The sequence below is a fragment of the Diachasma alloeum genome, unplaced genomic scaffold, assembly GCF_001412515.2.
Source record: "Diachasma alloeum isolate Michigan unplaced genomic scaffold, Dall2.0 Dall_scaffold_00340, whole genome shotgun sequence".
Lineage (NCBI taxonomy): Eukaryota > Metazoa > Arthropoda > Insecta > Hymenoptera > Braconidae > Diachasma > Diachasma alloeum.
Window position 1 is genome coordinate 502950 of NW_021680479.1, and position 24376 is coordinate 527325.

Here is a 24376-nt window from a genome sequence, read left to right on the forward strand (position 1 = left end):
AGTGAAGAGGTAGTTGTATTGATTAATGAATAACGTCTCTAAAAATATAATTTTATTCATTATTTATTAAACTTGAATCACTCTTTATTTTATTTAGTTTCAAATATTCACTTGTTCAATCAGCAGACTTATGTAGTCTTATTCCCGTCTTTAACTTACATTATACTTTACCACATGTCAACCCGTTAGCCTAAGTTAACGTAGCGACCCTCTTGCATCAAGTTCTCAAAGATTTCGCGACCAGCACGAAGTCGCAAAACTCACAATCACCCATTCAATACTCTTCATTTGTCATGCAAACTCCCATTTTAAATTCACTCAGTCGAAATAATAGTTATGGACCCCTATTGTTGACCTGGACGGTGAAGCGACAACGAAAAAACAAATATTCAGATGTTATTTAAGAGAGAAATATCCCAGCAGCTCCTACAAGCGTAATAAATTGCAATTGGGACGGCCAAGTGTCTGGTAAAACTCTACCATTAAAAAAAAATAATATCAGTAAGCAATAAGTGATTAATGATAATACGAAATAAGTAGAAGAGGTTCGATGAGGGGTGAAGCTCTCCGCGAGTGTCGCATTGAAACTTAGACTCGAGTAATCGATGAAAAAGTGAAATTATTTGAAACATAATTGGGCTAATGTACATTTGCAGTGGATTCCTGATCGTTAACGTGATACTCGATTATAGCGGCTTCTCGCTCCTCAGACGGCTGATCCTTGTCCCCCCAGCCCCAGACCTCGTGACTGCCATCACCTGTTCTCTTCACTCTCTGCTTGATTATCTCTGATGAGACTCGTTTGAGATCGTACGCCCAGCCGATTTTAGCGAAAAAGTCGATGAATGCTGTTGTGAAATTGAGCCTGTAGTTACCGAGCTCGGCTGCTTTGTAATCCCAGGGGAATACGTGGTGGTAGTTGTGCCAGCCTTCACCCAGAGCTGCCACTGCCACTGACACATTCTCCGCGGGATTCATGAATCTGGAGGAAAATTAATTCAAAGAAATAATTAGAGATTGGGGAAAGGGGTTTGTGACGTGATGAATTAATGGGTTAAGTTTGTTACCTGTCGTAAGGTTTGCCACCGAATATGTGCGCGGCGGAATTGACGAGCCACGTCATGTTGAGGGTGAATGCGTAACGCAGCATCGTTGGAACGAAGAATGCGTTTGCCCATGTTTCATCCCAGAGGTAAACTGGAATTACTGTTGGGAGGATAAATGCCATGAGTGGCATCAACACGAGATAGTATCTGAAATTAATTAAATTGAATAAATTAATCTGTGATTTAATTCATGAGGGGATTTTTAAAACAGAAAAGTTCATTTCAGTCAGACTTTATGGCATTTTTTTTTCGTTTCATCGGTGCAATAAAGTGAGAATTCATTTATTTTAATTCGTTTAGTCAAGGTTGGGACAATGTTGGGGCAATGTTGGCTGCCAACGTTGGGGCAGTGTCGGCGGCCAACGTTGGGGCAGTGTCGGCTGCCAACGTTGAGCAATGATGACTACCCACGTTGGGGCAATATCGTTTACCAACGTCGGCGCAATGTTGGCAGCCAACATTGGTGTAATATTGAATTCAATGAACTATTGAATCCAATTTAAAATACATTACAAAAATTTCGTTTCAAGCAAATTCTTAATTTATTAAAAAAAAGATATTGACTGTATTGTGACGTCAAATTGAAACTCACCTCCTTTGAAAAGCGACAATGGGATCTTTCATGAGATCACTCGTGTCCACACCCTTGCCCTTATCCTTGACATCAGGATGCTTTTTACAGAGTAGCCATCCCACATGTGCGAAGAAGAATCCCCTAGCTGCATTGTGAGGATCAGCATCAGTCTCACTGTATTTGTGATGCACCCGGTGATCTCTGGACCACTCGTATATTGAATTTTGGAATGCGATTGTATTGAACACCATGAGAATACACCGAAGAGGGAAATTTGCTTTGTAGGAACGGTGGGACCAGAGCCTGTGGACCCCAGCGGTTATTCCTAATCCAGAGCACACGTACAGTACGTAAGCTGCAGAAGAAAAAAAATGAAAAAATCATTTTGAGAATGGAAGATGGGAAGTTCTCCGGGTTATGGAGGCTGGCGTTACGCCAAACCTCAACAAGTTGTTTCGAAATTATTCTTGTGGCCCTTACGTGCCTGTTGAATGAGACCTTGACCGTCAATTTAGGGTAGCACTAGTGAGTCAAGGGCAAAGTGGACCGTTTTTAATCGTGAATAATTCAATATCCGCAGAGTGAATTTTCGCAATTTTTTATTTATTTTGAAGGTATTTTTTCAGGCCTTAAAATGAGCCCTGACTTATCGAAATCGGATCGTTTGTTCAACAGATATCGATGGTTTAAGGAGATACCGTTTATATCATCTTCCACAAGTAGATGACATGGAGGTTTTTTCAATTGTTAATATCTCGAAATTCAGAGTGAAAATTAATTTTTTTTTCATTTTGAAGGTTTTTTTTTCATCTTTAAAATGAGCCCTGATTTATCGAAATTGCATCATTTTATTGGGAGATATTTGTCTTTTAATATTGGTAATTGGGAGTAATTTCATAAAAACAAGTTGATGAATTTTATGATTTTGAGTTATAAAAATAAATGGATTATTCAACTTACCGAACAACGCCGTGACAAGTTTAGCGGACGTAAATACCCGATACAATCCATAAAGTGCAGCAATGTGAAGTGCCACGAAAACAGTGACATTGAACCAAACAATTCTGCGTTGATACTTGGCCTTAGGTTTATCAGCCACCGAATTTGATTCACTAATTTCATTCTGATAGAGTACACCCGTGGGCGCGGATGTTACATTAGGTGCCATCGTGCTGTCGTGCAATACAGACTACTGGAAAATAAATCAATGGCAATTCGTTTAAGTAACCAAGACGAAGTGATAAAGAAGTGTTGATAAAACAAAGTGGGAGAGAACATCATGCATTTTCATGCATGCATGGGAGATAATTCTGAGTTTAGGCTTTATCAGATTGTTCATAAAACAAAGTGGGAGAGAACATCATGCATTTTCATGCATGCATGGGAGATAATTCTGAGTTCAGGCTTTATCAGAGTGTTCTGACACTGCAGTGGAGAGTTATCACGATCTGCGATGTGTGAAATCACCGCATCACGCCATAATCTAGCGGAAGTGTTTGATATGAGCAATGAAATTTAAAGCGGAACATTTACGATATTGCTAAGGTACTGATAATGCATTTTAACTTTTTTTTATCCAGTCAAGTGGCTGTCTACTTTTGCAGGCGAATATCAGAGCTTTAATTTGAGCCCTATTTGATGAAATAATTAAAAAATTGCAATTTTTAAAAATTACGAAGTTTTTTATCAATAATTTATAAACAATCAATTTTCAATCAATTATTTCTAGGGAAATGAAATTTCCGATTGTTTAAACAATTTAAATTATTTATTTATAAGTAACGAATGTTTTAAAAAATAGTAATTCGGTACAAAATGTAATTTGAATGACTCTGAATATTGATAATTTTTTTCAAAGTTTTTTCAAACTTGAATTGACAAATTTGATGATTGAAAATGGTTGAGTCTATAGTGTGGTCATTTTACAATAATTTTATTATTTAAACATTGCAAGTCTGAATTTTAATCTCAATATTGAGTTGTTAGAAAACATTTTAAAAATCTGAAATAAAAATGAAAGAGTTTAGTTTTGGAGAAAGATTGATGAAATGATAAAAAATTCCAATTTTAAGAAATGACCAGCATTGTTATAAATAAGTTATAAACAATCAATTTTTTACCATAAAAATCATTCGTTCGGAATCGTGACAAATTTATTCATATTCAGAATTTAACAAGAGATAGATTTCATGCCTAAGAAAATAAAATTTCCGATTGTTTAAACAATTTCAATTATTTATTTATAGATAACGAGTGTTTTAAAAAATAATAATTCTCTGCAAACGATAATTTGAATGACGCTGATGGATATCCTCAATTATCGATGAATCCGTCTTTATAAAAAAAAGTGTTAAAGGATTTTCAACAGCAAAGATAAACTAAATTAACGAAAATACGTAAATCAATGCCTGAATAAAAAAAACGCAAAACGTAATAATGAAATGAATTCATAAATGAATTCATAGGATGGAATGATACCACATTTTACGTGCCCCGTAATTATTATTTGACGTCTTTAATCTCTCCTATCATCATAAAAAATGGCCATTGGAATATTCACGACATCGTAAAAATTCTCATAACGCATTTTTAATTGACGACGAATACGTCTCTATGAAAAGAAAGTGTCAACGGATTTTTATAGTCGTATTGGAATATTCAGCGCACAAGCACTCGGTGCATGAGTGGATAAATTTAACAAATATACGATTTATAAATTCTTCTTCTATTCCAAATGGCTTTATCCGCAAACACTGTTAGGGGCAAGTGCCAACAGCTTTATAAATTGATGGATAACAGCATAATAAATTAATTTAAACGAAAATACCCGAGGCAATGCCTAAATAAAAAAAATAGCAAAAAGTCATAACCAAATAAAGTCATAAACGAATTCATAGAATACTATGATATCACATTTCACGTGCCCCATAATTGTCATAATTTTATTGACAACAGAATGAAAAAAATAAACAGACAAAACACGAATAAAAAAGTCCATTTTATCTGATTCATTTTATGGAATTTATCAATTAACGGCAATAGCATAATAAATTAAATCACCAAAAATATCTAGAATTAATTCCCGAATTTTTGTATTCAACTTTAACTAAATTATATTATATTCTTCTAGGAAATGCCTACTCGCATCCTCTTGCTAGAAGAGAGCTCTATTGTATATATACTCTCATAAAGCAATAAATAAATAAAAATTCCGAATCAAAAAAATTGCAAAAACTAATGAAATAAATTAATAGAATATTATAATATCGCGGGGCAAATGCTGTCAAAAGTAAAATAAAATTCTGAGTAAATTTCACGTACCCTATATTTTGTGAAACAATCCAATATCGCACGAATCGCCTTATCCTACAACGCAATAAGCCTCGATCTCATCGCAAAAACATTGCAAATTTGAGATGCACAAATCTTCAGATAACAGCATCAAAACAATGGTTGAATAATAAAAATCTCCGAATGTCACGCGATGAATATTATCCAACGAAATTTATGGATCACGTGGAGGCACGTAATGTCCACCGGAGGGTTCTGGAAATTGTCCACGACCTTGATAACAAGGATCACATCGCAATGCCAAAATCTCCCATAAAGTAAAAACGAAAAAAACTAGAATAACAAATGAAAAAAACTAGAATAACGAGTCCGACTGAAACTCGCGACTGAGCGTTCGGTGGGAATTATAAAAAAATTGTTCCCTTTGTTTTTGTTTTTTTTTTCTTTTCTGTGAGGCTCTAACAACAATCAGTTCTTCACGGTGACGACCTATCGACTGCCAGGGCAGATCCTGTGGACTAGTGAGAGCGCAGACTCACCCAACCGGGAGATAGGGTTCCTGTCCTCCCGTCTCATTAGCCCTCTCTTGTTATCAACGACCCTTTCATTCACTTCTTCACTTCCCCTCTCACACATGAGTTAATGAAAAAGAATTTAGTGGGGCTTGAATTGGTCTACTGACGGATTTTAACGCATATTTGCATATTGAATGATGTTTTGAGGATGAAAATTAAACATATTTAATAACAACTAGCGATTTATTAACATAAATCGCTAGTTGTTTTTTTGGAAAAAAAATTGGAAAGAAAAAATAAATTATCATTACATTATATTGTATTATATTAATTTATTTTATTGTTTTCTTTCCAATTTTTCTTTGCGGTTAGATTAAATCAAATTTATTGGCTTCTATTCCCATTGTAGTATACAAATTGTGGGGACAGTTTTTCTCATTTTCAAATGAAGAGATATTTATGTTAAATAATATCAGTATAATATAATAATTCCTCTTAATGAAATCAGATTATGAACATGAAATTTTTTGTTTTCATGGTCTGATTCCATTGACAGGAAATGAGAAAAATGCAGGGAGAGATAATCCACAAGAAAATAAAAGAACGATTTTTTATTTTTCTGAAAAATTTCAAAACTGATTTTTTTTTAAATGACGAAAAAATATCAATATGTTCCCTTTCTATGATCTAATTTCAATGAAAGAAAGTGAAAAAAAGAACAGAAATACGTGATCAGCAAGAAAATAACAATTTTGATTTTTCAATGTCTCTGGAAAGTTTTAAAATTGATATCTTTTTTCAAATAATGAAAGAATACCCATCAATTTAATTCAATTCTACACTCAAATTTTGATAGAATACATAAAAAAAATAGCAAAGAATAAAAATCGGAGATGAAAAATTTTTTCGGATTAATATAATTTAATTTCATAATTCTATATTCGTTGATAATAAAAAATGAATTAGATGAATTCAATTAATTGATATTTTATTCAATTATTTTTTTGTTGAATATAAAAATTTGATGAAAGATGATTCTAGAAAAGAAATGGTATATTGCAGGATTCTAAATGCAAATTTGCGTATTAAATAATGTTTTAATGATAAAAAATTAAAATTGAATTAAATATTATTCAATAAAATAAGAACTCAGTTATACTGAGTGGATAGCCATGTGTGAAAAGGCTCAGACTGGAAACCTAAGGGTCGTGGGTTCAAAGGCCACTTCCGGCGATCTTTCGCATTTTCCCAAATTGATTGATAATGCACATTTCGGCCAACATAAACGACGAAATAAAAGAAGATGCAAATAACTCATTTAACAAAGTGATTGATTTAATATAATTTTTTTTAGATAAATATGAAAATTTAGTAAAAAAAGATTCTATGAAAAAATTGATCAATTTATATATTGAATAATAATAATAAATTCTCGCTGATAACAAAACATTCAAATTTTACAGTTGCATATTAAAAAAAGATTAACTCAATGCGATTTTCTTTTGATGAATACAAAAATTTGATAAAAGACGATTCTACAGAAAAAATTTATATCTTGACGGATTCTAAAAGCATATTTGTTTTTTAAATAATATTTTGATGATAAAAAATCAAAATAGTACTTAATAATAATTCCATTACTCTTGATAATCTCAATAATAAGGAAAAATAAAACATTGGAGCATTAAATATCATTTCAATGAATAACAATTCAATGGAAAAAATTAATCTATTGACGAATTTGTCTAATAAATAACGTTTCGATGACAAAAAATTAAAATATTATTTAATAATAATTCCATTGCTCTTGAATAATAAGAAAAAATAAAACATGAAAACAGTAAATATGATTTATTAAATAACAACTAAATGAAAAAAAAAATTAAACCTAAAGCAGTCTATTGACCAATTTGCATAAACATTGACATGTTGAATAATAATAAACAATTTCACCGATAACAAAAAATTCAATTTATTTTTCTTTTGATAAATATAGAAAATTAATTTAATTTTTATTTAATAAAAAAAATAGATGAAAATTCAATTTAAATTAAATAAAAAAGATGCTACGAAAAAAATTAATCTTTTGACTAATTCTAATGCACATTTGCATCAGAAATAATATTTTCATGACAAAAAATCACAACGGCATTGAATAATAATTTCACTATTCTTCATTAATAAAGAAAAATAAAACATTAAAAAATTAAATATCATCCAATAAATAACAATTCAATAAAAAAAAACTTTTTAAAGGCTTAATGCACGTTTGCATGATGAATAATGCAAAATGGTTCGATGACAAAAAGCCAAAACAGTATTGAATAATAATTCCACTACTCTCCAATAACAAGCAAAAATAAAACATTAAAAAATTAAATATTATTCAATAAATAACAATTAAATGAAAAAAAACTGAAATGGAGTCAGTCTATCGATGGATTTATCCCCATTGACATTTCAAATAATGAAAAAAGCCCCGATAACAAACCATTATTCAACCACAACAGTCGCAACAGAATAAATAAAGAAAAAAAATACCTGTGAATTAAAATGCCAAAAATCCACTATTAATTTGCATTCGCCAGAATTAATCAGCAGTGATGATTGATAATGAATGCCGGAAGATACCTCAATACATGTGCGCTGATTTTCTCAGTTAAATAGCCACATACATCGTTGTATTACGATAGTACCTCACGCGAGCTCCACGTGACGCAACAGTGCACGCTCCGTTACATACAGATATTACACCATTTATCATCCCGTGAAAATTCCCGATTATAACTTAGCGACAATTTTTCTCACTACAACAATACGCTGATTAACATATGGAGTCAGGGTGTCTCTGTTCGTTGATAAATAATCCACGTTATGAATGGAGAAAATGATTTTTCCTTTTCCGTTATAATTTTGATGTGAACGGGAAAAAATCCGGAAAACCACTGAATAGGAATTTGTATTCTGGGTGTCACGGGACCCCGTGGCCTGCGCAGGGGCATCAGGGGATTTCAGGCGGGCCAATGGGAGAGAATCGGACGACGCTCGCACCACCTGAAACCGACGAATCCCCGTAGCCCCATCCAAACCAGCTGCTCAGAATCAGAGAAATATGTTGCGCGCGGTTGTATTAGGAAGTTCTGATAATATTCATTGACACGTGTAGAGAAAATAATCCACGCTCTGCACAAATGGTTCCGTTAGTTTCCGAGGGGGCGCTCAATTTCTTTTTTTTTTTTTTTTTTTTTTTCATTTTTCTTATCGGTGGAAAATAGAAAAACTGATGAGAAAAATCGGACGTTTAATATATGTAGTAGTTGTAAAGTTTTAGTGTCGTTAGAATGCAGAGTCACTGGCATTCGACACGCCGGCGATTGTGGATGGGTCGTATACCTGTGTGTACAGGGGCATTCCACAATCAGCTGGGCGTCAGGCGTTGAAATGAATATTTCCTCGTGGAAAAGTCTTGGCTTGGGGGGGCGAGGGGGAATGGGGGAACTTGAATCGTCGATATCTCCGGAGGGGACGGTACGATTCGGACGAGTCGGGGCTCGTTTTAAAGCTTGAAAAAATATCTTTGAAATGAAAGAAAAATCGTCCAGTTTCACTCAGCCGATCCCGAGTTATTGGGGGTGGAAAATGAATCGTTTTATTTTCTCGTTTCTATTCATATTTTTTGGTCTTTGGAATTTTTAATATCATTTTGGCTCATTTATTTTTTCATTCCGTTCCAATCTGCCAGCGATAGCTATATTCATAAATCATAATTGCCGTTAAATTTTCATGTTATCATTTAGTTAACATTACTCTTAAATTTTAATTATTTTAGTGATCATCAATTTGAATATTCAAATTATGAACTATTTTATTAATCAATAATTTAGGTGGGAAGATTGCCGATTATTTGGTCAATTGTAATCCCTTTTAAGAAATTAGAATTATTTACTCTATGGAAAATTCACAGTCCCATATCAAATATTTAATTCAGTAGCGAAGTGGTAAAAGGGTTTAAGTCGACTTATCTTCCAGTTGAGTTTTTGAAGAATATTTCCGAATCTAAGGAAAATAGCGAAATTTTTGTGATTACATTTGTTGTAGCTCTCAATCGGCTCTACAAAAAAGGTTATAACAAAAATTTTTCTATCTCTCTCAGATTCCGAGATATTCGTGTCCGTTTTACCGTTTCGCTACTGAATTCATCATCAATCGCAAATTTAAATTATTAAATCATTATTATTATTATTAATTAATAATAATTAATTATTAATTAATTAATAATTACTATTAATATACTTATAATTATTAATAATAATAATTATTATTAATTATTATTATGTTTTATTATTATTGCATGATATTAATATCATACAATTTTTATATTTTGATAAGAATATTTATTTTAGTCATTTCATATTGTTCCCCTTTATGGAATCAACGTATTGTCATGCCTGTTTATTCTCCAATTTTTGTGGCTTTAAATGTCAAAAAATCGTGAAAATAAAAAGTTTAACGTCAGAATAAAAATGAATATTTCTAATTCTCGTATTCATGCACTACAAACTAAACTCACAAGAATAATGCTCGTGTCAGTCATTCATGTATTACGATAATGATAAAAAAATAAAGCTCTTCGTAACTCCGTGGCGATAAAATACTTAAATAGTGGTTGATTCATAAAAGAATTTCGTTTGTTTGCTCGAGAGATTAATAATAGAATGCACTTTGAAAACTATCTTCGTTTCGATAATTTCCCGTGAAAAACGAAACGCTTCCTCATGTACTCAACCAAATGGTGACATTAAAGAGGAAATACAATTGTGTTTTCGTGCCGAAAATCACGAATTAGGGAGACTAATGGCAAGAGTAATTACTTTAAATCGTGTTTCCATTCAACTTCACATTCCACAATTAGCTGGGCCTCAGACATTAAAATGAATATTTGGACGAGTCAGGGCTCATTTTAAAGGTTGAAAAAATATCTTTGAAATGAAAAAAAAATTGTCCAATTTGGCTCAGCCGATGGCGAATTATTGGAGATGAAAAACGATTTGTTTTGCCTTCTCGTTTCTATTTTATTGTAATTTATTTCCATTTATTGTTTAATTTATTTGTTAAATCTCTAGACCCATTGTTATTGCATTTTCTCCCTTTTTATGGGGTCCATGTACTGTAATGCGCGTTTATTCTCCAATTTTTGTGGCTTTAAAGGTCAAAAAATCGTGGAAATGAAAAGGTTAACGTCGAAATAAAAATGAATATTTCTAATTCTCGTATTCATGCATCACAAACTAAACTCACAAGAATAATGTTCCTATCAGTCATTCATGTATTATGATAATGATAAAAAATAGAGCTCTTCGTAACTCCGTGGCGATAAAACACTTAAATTGGTTTATTGATAAAAGAATTCCATTTGTTTGCACGAGAGATTAATAATTGGCTGCACTTTGAAAACTCGATATCTTCGTTTCGATAATTTCCCGTGAAAAACAAAACTTTTCTATTCTTCATTCATTCAAACAACCAAATAGTGAAATTAACACTAGTTACACTTTTAAATTACACTGCAGTAAATCCTCCGAAAAATTTGAAAAAATTTGACATCTGTGAAATTTTACCTTAACAGCACTAGAATTTTTCACAATCGGCGGATTGTGATTTTTTTCGTTACTCATACTAGAATTCAGTAGCGAAGTGGTAAAGCGGTTTAAGTCGACTTATCTCTTAGTTGAGTTTTTGAAGAATATCTCCGAATCTAAAGGAGATAATGGAATTTTCGTAATAACCTTTTTTCTAGAGCAAATTGAGTGCTGCAAAAAAGGTCTCGATAAAAATTTAGCTATCTCCCTTAGGTTCCGAGATATTCACTAAAAACTGGCCAATAGTCAAAATCGACTTAAACCGTTTCTAGAAAATTTCTCTCCGTGTAGATCACTCTTGATTTTTTTCTGATTTTTCCTACATCTTCCAAAATTATCATTGTATCAATCTACGGCGCGACCAACGGAGTGTTAAAGAGGAAATACAATTATATTTTAGCGACGAAAATCCCGAACTAGAGAAACTAATGTCACGAGTAATTATTTAAAACAGTATTTCTCCTTAATTTCAATAATTTAAATTGATGCAATAAAATTGATTGATTAGATTGATACAATATTGCAGAATGCATAAATAGTAATATTCCCGATTGCATCATCCTCTTCCGCCCGTGGCATAATCGATAGCGCGAAAGTGAAACAGAATAGCCATTAAAATGTTGAACTTGACGGCCTTGCCATTGCACTAGGCACTTTATCTCCTGTGCTATTGACTCCGACTCCCCTGTTCCATCATCACTGATAAACCCATGAAGCCCAACTTTTTTATTATCCTTGATGCAGTTAAATGTGAACCGGTTACAACGAGACACGATCATCCTCGAGCTCAATTTTTCCACCAAAACTTCAGTTATTCCGGAGGTTCTCTCCGACTGAAAATAAATCTCCGGGGGAATATTTCCATTGTAAACATTTCGGAATGTTTTTTTTCTATTTATTTTAAAAAAATCCAAATCCCGTCGCCCAGAGGAAACATAAAAATAGAATAGAATGAAAAAAAGTTTCGGCGGAAGTCGCGAATCTAGCGCGACCACTTTCCATCTTTCCTGCTTCCACTTGTCAATTTTTTTTTCTCTCATTCGTGCAATAATTAACATTCATTTAACTTCAGCACGAATCTCTAATGTTGAATGGTTATGCGGACTGGAGGATGAATGCACATCAGTGTTCTATTGTTGATTGATTTGAAGGTCGAATTGACGATTGAGTACATCGATTGGAGGTTGAGGCAATATTTGAGGTGCGAGTGAGAATATTCAATTCTTATTTTTCCGAGGATTATTTTAATTATCGCGCGATGTTTGAGAATATTTTATAAAACATGACGGGGTAAAATGAAGGAGAAATATATTTCTAATGAGAATTCATGAAATTCTAGGCATTCAATTCGGAGATAGAACTGTTAATTGATCTTATTCAATTAAAAAAAAAGTTTGAGAATATTTTATAAAATATGATGAATTCAATTAAAATGGAAATTATTTCTAATTGGAATTCACGGAATTCGCGGCATTCAATTCGGAGGTGGAATTGTAAATTGAATTTATTCAATTAAAAAAAACGGTTTGGGAACTTTTTTTCAATCCAGACGGATTAATTGAAAATAGAAATATATTTCTAATTGGAATTCATGCAATTCACGGCATTTAATTCGGAGTTGGAATTGTAAATTGAATTTATTAGATTGAAAAGAAAGTTTGAGAATATTTTATCAATCCTGACGGAATTAATTGAAAATAGAAATATATTTCTAATTGGAATTCATGGAATTCAAGATGTTCAATTACAAAAAAAACAATAGTGTAAATAATGAATATCCTGTGTGGGATATTCAGGAGTAATACCCCAAGAGTTTCAAAATTATCGGGTATTTCCCGATAGCTTCGTTGCAAACAAATGAGGGTGTCAAGTTTTGCAGGTTAAAGAATGCAAACCTTGGCACGATGGTTTGTTTGCAGGGGAGCTTGAGGGAAATACCCGATTAATTTTGAATCTCGAGGGGTATTTATCGGATTATCTTTCCCAATCGGATGTTGGCCAAGCAGAGTGCAGTGGACAACATCAGGAGGTGAATTGGAGAAGATTTGAACAAATCATGTTAATAGAATAACACGATTTCCATAGACTGTCAAATGTAAAATTCTATCTGAAATGAGCCGAAAAAAATGAAGAGCTACTGCGAAATATTCAGGTAAAAAAAATGAAGAACTACTGCGAAATATTCAAAAGCTAGGAGGCAATATCTGATATAAAACTGTCGGGTAGCCTCAAATACTGCGCTCTGATTGGTCGAAATCCGATTGGGAAAAAAAATGAATAATATTCCCTTAAAAATGCCAGATTTGATGAAAATAAAAATATATTGGCTGAAGCTCCTCAGGCAATGGTCTATTGTAAAAAAAATAATTTTTTTCGTGTATTTTTCTTGCAATAAATTTCGTTAAAAATTAAAAAAAAATGAAATTAATTAACTAAGAATCTATTTTTCATGAGAATTCATCAAATGCAAGATGTTAATCAACTCTGAGTTTAAATTCCGAATAAAATACCTTCACTTATATCTAAATAGCAAAATAATGTATAACTTTATCTCGAAAGAGATAACGAGGTAATGCGGACTGTATTACCTCCGCGTTTGAATTATTTTCTGTATAAAAATTATCAGATGAGACGATAGAAAAATTCCCACGAATAAAATTGTCAGTCATACAATTTCCGGATACATTTAATAAAGCTATCACATTTTCCATTCGACGATTAAAAATATTGCCTCGGAAATCAGAAAATAATCCCGTTGAAAAATAAATTGAATTCAACATGTGAATGAATTCTGAATTCAATATCCAGCGACAACAAATAAAATAGTGTTATGTTGATGTTATACTCATTCAGATAAGCCTGTCACTTACCTAGTCCTATTGATCACCGCTCTTGAAACAAATTCACGTGGCCTTGATGCTCAATTCCCCTAAAAATTCTATTCACTCCGAATTAAATGGCAACAAAAATCCTCGACGACACGCTACTCTGCGGACTAAAAAATAACAGATCACCGGTTTATTTCAAGTGCGCAACTGGAAGGAATTGAAAGCACGCCGCAGATTAAGTACTATTCCGAGCATCCTGCGTTGTATTAAAGTCCAACAGGGTAAATTGCGATACGTCAGTGGTAGCGCCACGTTTGGCGAATCAACGAAACGCATTTTTTTGTCATTAATTTTTTTCTTCTTTTAATTTTTTTCATTAAAATTTGACAAACATCAGCTTTTACATTGATTTTTACTCAATTTTCATTCTTAAATTTCATTTTTGTTGCATTTTTTTAAGAGAATATTCCTTATTCGATGGAGTCCAAAGTACCTTTCTTCGTCAAACTAAATATTTTTGAATCGACCGTTCACTGTTTTCTCGATTATCGCTGGACATTCAAAGAATAATAAAGCTTGACCGAACGTTTATCGTCTTAAGTGATTGAATTTCTCTTTAATTAGACGAAACATCAGCTTTTCAATTGATATTTGCCTTTTGAAATTTCATTTTGATTACATTTTTTGAAGAAACATTCATTTGATCTAGTCCAAGTGCCTTTCTTCATGAAACAAATTATTTTTGAATTGCTCGTTCAATTTTCGATACTCAAGTCTGTTGTCTTAAGTGATTGAGATTCTCTTTAATTAGACGAAATATCAGCTTTTAAATCTATTCTTCTGCTCGTTATGTTACAGTTGATTTTTAATCATTTTGTATTTTGACATTTCATTCTTATTACATTTTAAAGGAAAATATTGCTCATCAAATTATTTTTGAATTGATCGTTTAATTGCCTTGATTATCTCCAGACATTCAAACGATAATCAAGCTTAATCGATTGTTTGTCGCATGAAATGATTAAGTCTCCACGTCCAACAACGTAATAACCCTAGGAATACAAAGGCTATCCCAAATTGCTGTATTATTCAGAATTTAAAAAAATTAAACATTACAGAGGAAAACAAGCAAGACATTCTGTCGATAAGCCCGGTTCGGCATTACTGATATTGCTGATATTTCGGTCACTAACTAGAATACATTCATGATAATTTTGACTGACATTCTCATCACCAATTATTATATTATTATTATACGGTCGTCAATATTGATATTTTTTTAAAAATTGTTATTGTTATCATTATCCATTGTTTCTTCAATTTGGATAGGGCATTTTGTACCAAGAGTTGCAAAAATTGGTTTATGATAACTGAAATACGATTCATAAACCCCACAATTGATATCATCAAAATTTGCAAAGATTGCATCTATTTGTGTATTTGAATTTGTTGCTATACTGTCAGAAGGTAATTCCGATTTCAGCTCATACTGATTGACATGATTAATTACGTAATTATTGCTATGGTATTTTTAATCCAAGACGTTGTTATTGAAGTTCCTTATCAAAAACATTTGGGTATCAGGTGAGACTTTGTCCACCACGCATTTGAAAATGTTTGCAAACATTGATGTTGTTCCTTTCGGTGATTTATAATCTACGACTGCTGTGGAGCATTCGCAATATATTTTGGCACCTTATTGTGCTTCAATAAGGAACCCAGTGAACAACGAAATTATGATGTGGACATAATGCGCCATCATATAGCAACAATGTTAGAAACTAGACGATTACAAGATTTTCCTGAACATGGATTTTCAACTGATTAATGAGAAATAATGGAAATATAAAATCAGTTGTAACTTTGCTATACCCTGTCACCCTTATGGCCAGTTCCTCTCTTGTGGAACATCATGTATGATGGACTTATAAAACTGACACTACCACGCGCTGTGAACCTCGTGGCGTTTGCAGATGATGTGGCTGTAGTCATTGTGAGAAAACACCCAGAGGACATCGAACTTGTTTTCAACATGACCTCCAGGGCAATTCGTCGCTGGATGGACATCGTAGGTCTGCAGCTGGCGGAGCACAAAATGGAGGCCATGTTGATCACAAGCAGGAAGCAGGTCGAGACCTTAACGTTGCAAGTCGGGGACTATGGACTCACTTCCTAGCCATTCATTCGATATCTGGGGGTGATGATCGAAGCTCAACTCAATTTTAAGCAGCAAGCAGAGCAAGGGGTGCCAAGGCATCTGCAGTCAGAGCCACCTCATCGCGCTTCATGCTTAATATAGGAGGCCCAAAACAGGGAAGACGAGCATTACTGTCTTCGGTGGTCACGTCGGTGCTGACCTAAGGCATTGCCATCTGGGTTGATGCACTGCAATTGCAGGAATCGCGGCGGAAGGTTGCACCAGTCTATCGACTGAGTGCTCTGCGAGTTGCGAGCACATACCGTACGGTGTCCCAGGTCGCAGTGTGCGTTATCGCTGGGATGCTCCCTATAGAAATATTGGCCGAAAAACGAAGGTTACTGTATCTGAGCGCAGTAGAACTCAGCGCTGACAGGGGGACGTACATTAGATGAAAATAACGTGGAAGAGCAAATAGTTGAGATCTCCCTCGCGAAGTAATACTTAAGGGGTAACAGAAGGCTACTGTTTCCTTGAAATTTTCAAACAAATTTCCTGCTTAAAGTTATTAATATTTTTTGAATCCAAAGCACATTGATCTCCATTATCGCTTCCTGGAGATTAATGTGCTAAGATTCATGACCTTTAATTTTGAGTACCAAATTTTTATCACCAGAAGTCGATTTGGATTTTTATAATTATATAGATTAATGCAGGAAAAATGAATGGTTTCGACAGAGTTTTCCGAATGAGAACTTAATTATTGAATAATTTATTCGGAATCATCATAATTCTCTCCACCTTCTTCGTTTTTCTTTTGCTTTTCATGTTCTTTTTCATTTTTAGGGATGCATTATGTACTAGATACATATATACTATCCTACATATGTTTTTGTACAGTACAGAACTGTATTACATTTTTTATTACTACGTTATATGTGTATTTGTTTATTACAGTAAGAAATTAACGTCTCATTTTGTACAATTACTGTAAACAAAAGATTACACAACATAAAAAAAATATATAGACATCGTATTACATTACTTGATAAGCGAAATAGAGGGTTCAAAAATCGTTACACTGGATTTTTCAATGGAAAAAAGAAGATGGAAAAGAAGTTGTCCAAATATTGCCAATTCTTCGGACTTCCCTAAACTAATCATAAATTAAATAATGAAGATGTTTTGACAATTATTCATAAGCGTAGGGCATTTGCGTGACTTCGATTTCATCGTCTTTTTTCTTGACTCCATAAACTGGATGCGTGCCGTCGCCCTTGCGCTCAATGATCCTCTTCATGTGCTCGGGGGTGGCTTCCCTCAGGTCGTAAGCCCAGCCGATTTTCGCGAAGAAGTTTATCCAGAAGGTGGTCCTGTTGAATAACGCCCAACCGAGCTCCGAGGCTTTGTAGTCCCAGGGAAATGCGTGATGGTAATTGTGCCAGCCTTCACCCACCATCATCAGGGAGATCATCGCGTTCTCCGCCGGTCTGATGGTCCTACAAATTATTAATTACGATTAGTCATCCTGGATGATGGTGATGGGGGTGGGGACGGGGGTAATTACTTGTCGTAACTGCGGTATCCGTATGTGTGTGCGAAACTGTTGACTGAGAACATCATGTTGACGACGTAGGGGTACCTCATCAGCCATTGGGTGATTATCGCGGCTTTCAAGTCTTGGTTGAAGAAGTATACAGGAACGAAAACTGGGAGGAAAAAGCAGAAGAGAGTCTTGAAGAATACGTAACGCCTGTGGACAAGAACATTGAATACTATTCTGTGAAACATGAGGAAACGAATCATAATTGTCCGAATCATTTAGGTCAGAGGAAAATAGAACAATTCTACTTTCTTAATATTGCGTTTACTAAGGTTTTCTTCGAACAAAGTTGATGAGAATTCTGTCGTGAATTGGTAAACTAGGATAAGTGCATTTTTTTCGAAAATGCGTTTTTTGGCCAAATCGCTTCCCAACAATGGTCTGCTACTACCCACGAAGGGATTTAGCAAAAAAACAAAAATTGACCCTAGTATGAAGAAAAAGTGAGAAAGATAAGTGCAGTGCATTAACTTGTTGGAAGATATGTTGACTTATCTTCCGAAGTGGAACCGATGGGAAAAGGATAAGTTGACTTATCTTTCTGGTACATTGGTGACCCTCATGTCTGGTTTCCGCACCTAACCCTCGTAACCCTTCCTTTGACCCTTTCACCTAATTCCAGTGAACCTTAATTTTTACTCTCATTCCGGTTTCTTTGTTCAGACCCTTATCTAATTTTTCGATTTTACACCCGAGTGTTTAGATTTATAAAACCCCAGTGTTTGAATTTTAAGGGTCGTCTTTCAAGGGGTCACGTGACCAAATTCACTTTTACTATTTACAGCCAAAACAATTCCTTCATTTTAATAAAACCCAATTTCCGACCTGTAGTCATGACTCCCGTATGTCAGAAATTGGCTTTCATGAAAATCAGGGAATTATGTTGGCTGTAATTAGTAAAGGTGACTTGGGTCACGTGACCCTTGTGAAGACGGCCCTTAAATCTGGTTGAATGATAAATTTCAAACAGTTTCGGTTTTATTCGAAAAAAAAAATTATAGACAATGCAATTTTCTAGTTGTTAAAAATTATGGAATTGAACACAAACAAATATATCGAAACAAAATATTTAAAAGGCAAGAGTACTGGATATTTAAACGCCGTAAGTCCACCATATTAAAAGGGTGTATGCGGGGCAAAATGGGTATTTCGGGAACTTGTAGGATTGAGTGGGGGTAAAATAGGTATTTCGGAAACTTGTACGATTGAATGGGGGCAAAATGGAGTTTTCGGGAACTTGTACGATTCAATAGGGTCTTAATCGGTAGTTATTAACCTTATATGATTCAATGGGGGCAGAATGGGTATTTTCTGAACTCATACGAATCAATTGGAAGAAAATGGGTATTTCTTGAATTTGTACTTTCGCATAGAGGGCAAAAATTATATGATAATTATTTTGAATAATTGTGTCAATTTATGAACATGACTGCCTCTCGAGTTATAAAATTATTCTTTTATGAATCAGGTGCTCTCAAAACTAAGCTATCCGGCTAGTAGCCATATTCTCCTCAGGGTTGGGCACTTGAAATACGTCAAGTAAAATACCTGGTATTTTACACGTATTATACCATGTATTTTACGTCACTTTTTTTTAGATATATAAAACGTAAAGTAAAATACGTTTTATATGTCACGTATTATACCATCTATTTGACATCAATTTTTACAATTATAAGAGTGAAAATAATGGACTTACGTCAAACGTCTCGAGGCTTACGAGGGCTACAAGGGAAAAATTTAATTTCTTGAGGGTCAATTGTCACGAGAGCCACGTGGGTAAAATTTAATTTCTTGAGGGTCAAACGTCACGAGGCTCACAAGGGCCATAAGGAGAACATTGAATTTCACGAGGGTTCCAAGGGGAAAATTAAATTTCACAAGGGTCAAGGAACATTATATTTCACGAGGAACAAATGTCACGAGGTTTACGAGGGCCACAAGGGAAAAATTGAGTTTCACGAGAATGAAACGTCACAAGGCTCGCGAGGGGAACATTAAATTCACGAAGATCAAATGCTATGAGGCTCACGAGGCCCACAAGGCGAAAATTGAATTTCATGAGAATCAAACATCACCAGGCTCATGAGGGCCAGGAGGGGAAAATTAAATTTCACGATGGCCAAACATCACGAAGCTCACGAAGCTCACGACTCTCACGAGGGCCACGAGGGGAAAATTAATTTTCACTGTATCAAACGTCACGAGACTCACGAGGGGAAAATTAAATTTCAAACGCCTCGTCCCACTCGTATCGAAATATACTATTTTTCCTCCTGGCCTTCGTAAGCCTCGTGACCTTTGATCCTGCTGGGTGCCCTCAAAATTTCTAACATGTAAAAAACTGTATACTATATTTTATACATTTTTTACGTATTATAGTTATTTGCATTCGTCGCAGACTTNTTTTTCTTCCCCCCCCCCCCCTCCTTGATAGGGACAAAGACAAGAAATCTGCAATGAAGGAGAAAATTAGTTTTTCCTTCAGTGTTGCCCTCGTGAGCCTCGTGACGTTTGCTCCTCGTGAAATATAATGTTCCCCTCATGACCCTCGTGAAATTTAATTTTCCCCTTAGAACCCTCGTGAAATTCAATTTTCTCTTTGTGGCCCTTAATTAAATGACTTTGGTATATGATGGCACACCTGAGAAACTGAGAACAAATCGGGCCCAACCCATTTTTCCCCATACATTGAACGAGGCCCTTCTTTTTCGTGTATTTGGTTTCCGTTTAACGTATGAGGCATAACAGGTTGGGGCCGATTTCTTTCTAGTTTTTCAGGTGTGCCATTAATGATGGCCCATCATATATCAAGAGCCATTCAATAGCTATTTTCATCCATTGCAGATTTCCAAGTTTAACTTGGGTCCCCCTCTCCCCCTAAATAAGGTGTAAAGTCCCAAAATATCAATTTTGTCCCGATTCAATGATGCATGTTCAGGAAAGAGCCATTTTACTCCCATTCAATCCTACAATTTTTCCAAATACCCATTTTGCTCCTATTCAATCCTACAAGTTGCCGAAAGACCCATTTTGCTCCTATTCGATCGTACAAGCTCAAGAAATATCTATTTCGCCCCTATTAAATCTCACAAGTCTAAAAAATACCCATTTTGCCCCCTTCCAATCGTATAAATTCTGGAAATACCCATTTTGCCTCTATGAAATATCAGAACTTCACAAAATACCCACATTGCCCCCATTCAACTGTGCAAGTTCTCGAAACACCCATTTTGCCCTCATTCAATCGTACAAATTTTCGAAATACCCATTTTACCCCTATTAAATAATGTAAGTTCAGGAAATACCGATTTTTTCCCTATTGTATCGTATAAGTTCAGGACATATCCATTTTGCCCCCAGTCAATCGTACATGTTCCCGCAATAATCACTTTGCCGCCATTGAATCGTGTAAGCTCAAGAAAACCCCATTTTGCCCCCACCGAGTTCCCCCACAAACTGAATTTTTTTGTTTAAAAAATAAGCCCTTGAGTAGTTTTCATCGTCCAACGAAGACCACAGTTCGAGATGAAACATGGAGAAATAGAATAAACATGATCCATGTATTTGGGGACGTATTGTTTACTTCTGTTCCAGAGGGTCATAAGGATACAATGAACTTCTTTTGCGTTTTATTCAAAGAATCGGTCAATTGACTATCATCGTTACTTAGAGCACCAGGAGATAAGTCAACATATTATATCCAGTTGATTGAGTCATCGAAAAAGATAAGTTGACTTATCTTTCCCGAAAATCTAGTCACTAAGGATAAGTGCAGAATTTTTACTCAAATTGCATCCTGCGTGCGTGATACTGGTACCTAAAAAAAAGACCCAATAAAAAGGGAAAAATGTAGCGCCAATACCCTCGAAACCCTATTCACAAAAGCAGCAACAGTTTTTCAGCTCTCCTGTAAAATTTGTTTTTTTGCACTTATCCTAGTTTACCAATTCACGACAGAATTGATAGCTAGAATTATGAGATTATCTCACATTTTTGACGTTAAGGATAGGAGAATCTGAATGCAATATAGTGAAAATGATGATCGAATTAGAACGTGATAAATTGTCACATGATTCTCACCGGTCGTATTGTTTTTTTTCCAATGAATATCGAATCTGACAGAAAAAACGACATGTGATGATTAGAATTCTGAACTACTGCAATGACAATTTTATTCTCGTGAATAAAATTTTTACTATCGCAATAGAATTCATATCCTCATGAATGAATCTTACTTGTCGAAGAATGAAGCGATTGGATCAGCCTCAACGTCACTCAAGTCTATAGTATTGCCTCCGTTGATCACAGCGTCGTGTTTCTTCATCATTTGCCAGCCAAAGTGGGAGAAGAAGAAACCACGCTGGCTATTGTGGGGATCACCGTCGGTGTCTGCATATTTGTGGTGACACCTGTGCTCCCGCACCCATTGAATGATGCGATTCTGGAAGATGATGATTCAATTATTCATTGTAGAATTTAATTAATTCGGTTTTCACAATTTTACGAGGAGTTTTCGGGGGAATATCTCGCAATCTAAGAGAGATAGCGAAATTTTCGAAATAACTTTTTTTGTCGGAAATTTGAAGGGCTACAAAAAAGTTTATTATAAGAATTCCTCTATCTCAGTTCAATCCCGAGATATTTTGCAAAAACCCACTTCTCTATTTTTGTTTACCTCCCCACTAGAATAATACAGTATAGCGAGTAGAAGGCGAAGAGGTGCCTTTGCCTTGTAAGCTCGGTGGCACCAGAGTCTGTGAACACCAGCAGTGATTGAGAGGAGGTTCAGCTCCGCCAGGACAAATGCTGTAAATGAATAACTCATATTATTAAAATTTAAAAGTGAACACTTCACTATAAAATCGCATTGAGGGTTCACTTACCCCAGATTACGAGGCCTTTATGCTGCAGATAAGGGAACGTGATGAAGTAGTAGAACGAAAGCATGTGCCAGATGAAAATTCCAATGACATTTCCCCAGTAAACCTGAGTCCTAAACCCAAACGCATATCGCTTTTCCTTTTTTCCATCTGGATTCAGGATTTTCTGCAGATCTTCTGGCTCATGGACAGTCTGCGATTCACCTGAGGGCAAGTGAATATGAATTTTATCATCAATCGTGAAATTATTGTAATAATTAAAGTGAAATTTTATGTTGTGAGAAAAAATATTGTTCGTCACATGGCCTAAAAAAATATTTTAATCACTAGTACGTGAAGTGAAATCCCACTTTCCACGCATTGTGATGAAAAATAGGGCATTCGACACTTGTGGGAAGTGTTCTTTGACCCTTGGGAGGGTCACAATCGCCTTCGGTAAATTCTACACCCCTCCCGCCTGTCAAAAAACACTTTTTTATGATACCTGCCTGAAAAGTGCACTTTTCGAAACGGTTTAGTGTGCATAAACCGGTTTTTTTTCGCACAAAAAAAATAACTTTACGTACTTGTGTACCAAAACAATCACTTTACCCCCATTACATTTCCGAATAGTGAATTCGGTAGGTATCACAAAAAAAGAACACGTGCGTGCGAAAAAGTGGATCTTTACGCACTAGTGACACAATACACTATTACGCACTCGTATCGAAATATACTGTCAAGTGCGAAATGTTAATTGAAAATTGTGTTAATATAATAAAATATAATAAGGAAAGAAGAAATAAAAAGGAATAAAATAAAGTTATGTCAATTATATAGATTAGGATATTATGCTACTAGTGCGTAAAGTCGAAGAGCGTCCGTAAAGCTTTGCTTTACGCACGAGTATTCACTTTACACACGCTCGTGAACTATAGTCTACACTTTCTGTTTTACGCCCGTCGTGCGGAAAACACGCGCATTACGCACATTAAACCGTTTCGAAAACGGCACTTTTCAGGCAGGTATCACAAAATAGTATATTTCGTAACGAGCTAAAAACATTTTTTCACGAGTTACGAACAATATTTTTCATCACAATGTGGCGGAAATTGGACTTTTAGGTACGCGGAGCGTGCCGAAAAGTTCACTTTTCGTCACAGCGTGATGAAAAGTATATTTCGTCGCATAACTTATTATAATATTTAATTTGAGTAACACTTTCCGCCATAACTGTTCCGTCAAATTTTGTGAATTAATAATTTCATTCTTCAACTTTATGCACGTTGTGATCTGACCCTATAATTTCCCTTGTGCTGTTGGGTCTTTATGAAATAAAATGAAATGAAATGTCAAGTACCTGCAGCCATTCTCCCTTGCGCACCTAGAGCCGTTAAATAGTCACTATTCCGTACTTATGCACGTAATTCCGTACTTATACGTGACTAACCATGAACTACAGAATAAATGGAAATATATACGATTTATCGAGAGGGGGAGTAAGCAAAAAAATCGAAGAATTGCGTGCACGTGTTACAGATTGAAACAAATGTTATTTAATTCTTCTTGAACTCCCGTACGTTCGGCCGAATGGTACGAGGTTAACCATTAATTATGAAGAAGAAGAACTCCCGAAAGTTATTTCGAAAAGGACATTTTCGTTAACAAAATTATCCAGGTTTTTTTTTCTGAGTTACCACGTGATCCCCAATCCAACATCCGACTCGTGGAGACGTATCAAAGTCTAAAGATTATGGGAAGTTCACTGCCGGGTCAGGAAAACATTTTATATCTTCAATTATCTGTGTCAGACGATTCCTC

The 24376-nt window shown here is 34.8% G+C and overlaps 2 protein-coding genes across 5 annotated transcripts; both read right to left on the reverse strand.

Annotated features, from left to right (window-relative positions):
• Positions 1–35: 35 nt before the first annotated feature.
• On the reverse strand, positions 36–14185 carry LOC107040712 (acyl-CoA Delta(11) desaturase). Of its 4 annotated transcripts, none has more exons than XM_015260918.2 (5): positions 13996–14185; positions 2641–2869; positions 1699–2035; positions 1068–1253; positions 36–982 (listed from the first exon to the last, which is right to left on the reverse strand). In XM_015260918.2, the coding sequence occupies exons 2-5, from the start codon at positions 2846–2848 to the stop codon at positions 640–642; spliced, it is 1074 nt and encodes a 357-aa protein (XP_015116404.1). In that variant the 5' UTR covers positions 2849–2869; positions 13996–14185; the 3' UTR covers positions 36–639. The 4 variants fall into 4 exon arrangements, with proteins under 4 accessions (XP_015116404.1, XP_015116402.1, XP_015116403.1 ...); XM_015260916.2 differs by having other exon boundaries at positions 2641–2872; XM_015260917.2 differs by lacking the exon at positions 13996–14185 and adding an exon at positions 8028–8437 and having other exon boundaries at positions 2641–2872.
• Positions 14186–16830: 2645 nt separating this feature from the next.
• Positions 16831–24011, reverse strand: LOC107040713 (acyl-CoA Delta(11) desaturase). The gene is made up of 6 exons (XM_015260920.1): positions 23916–24011; positions 22580–22780; positions 22372–22502; positions 21932–22137; positions 17658–17843; positions 16831–17589 (listed from the first exon to the last, which is right to left on the reverse strand). Exons 1-6 carry the CDS (start codon positions 23923–23925, stop codon positions 17283–17285), a joined length of 1041 nt encoding a protein of 346 aa, XP_015116406.1. The 5' UTR covers positions 23926–24011; the 3' UTR covers positions 16831–17282.
• Between the last annotated feature and the right edge of the window lie 365 nt (positions 24012–24376).

Excerpts from the sequence above, each read along its gene's own strand:
- LOC107040712 (XM_015260918.2), bottom strand. The coding sequence starts at position 2,848 with ATGGCACCTAATGTAACATCCGCGCCCACGGGTGTACTCTATCAGAAT. Across the intron at positions 2,036-2,640 it reads ACTTGTCACGGCGTTGTTCG|CTTACGTACTGTACGTGTGC; the intron begins GTAAGTTGAATA and ends TTTCTTCTGCAG. Across the intron at positions 983-1,067 it reads GGTGGCAAACCTTACGACAG|ATTCATGAATCCCGCGGAGA; the intron begins GTAACAAACTTA and ends ATTTTCCTCCAG.
- LOC107040713 (XM_015260920.1), bottom strand. Across the intron at positions 22,138-22,371 it reads TGTATTATTCTAGTGGGGAG|AATCGCATCATTCAATGGGT; the intron begins GTAAACAAAAAT and ends ATCATCTTCCAG. Across the intron at positions 17,590-17,657 it reads GGATACCGCAGTTACGACAA|GACCATCAGACCGGCGGAGA; the intron begins GTAATTACCCCC and ends AATAATTTGTAG.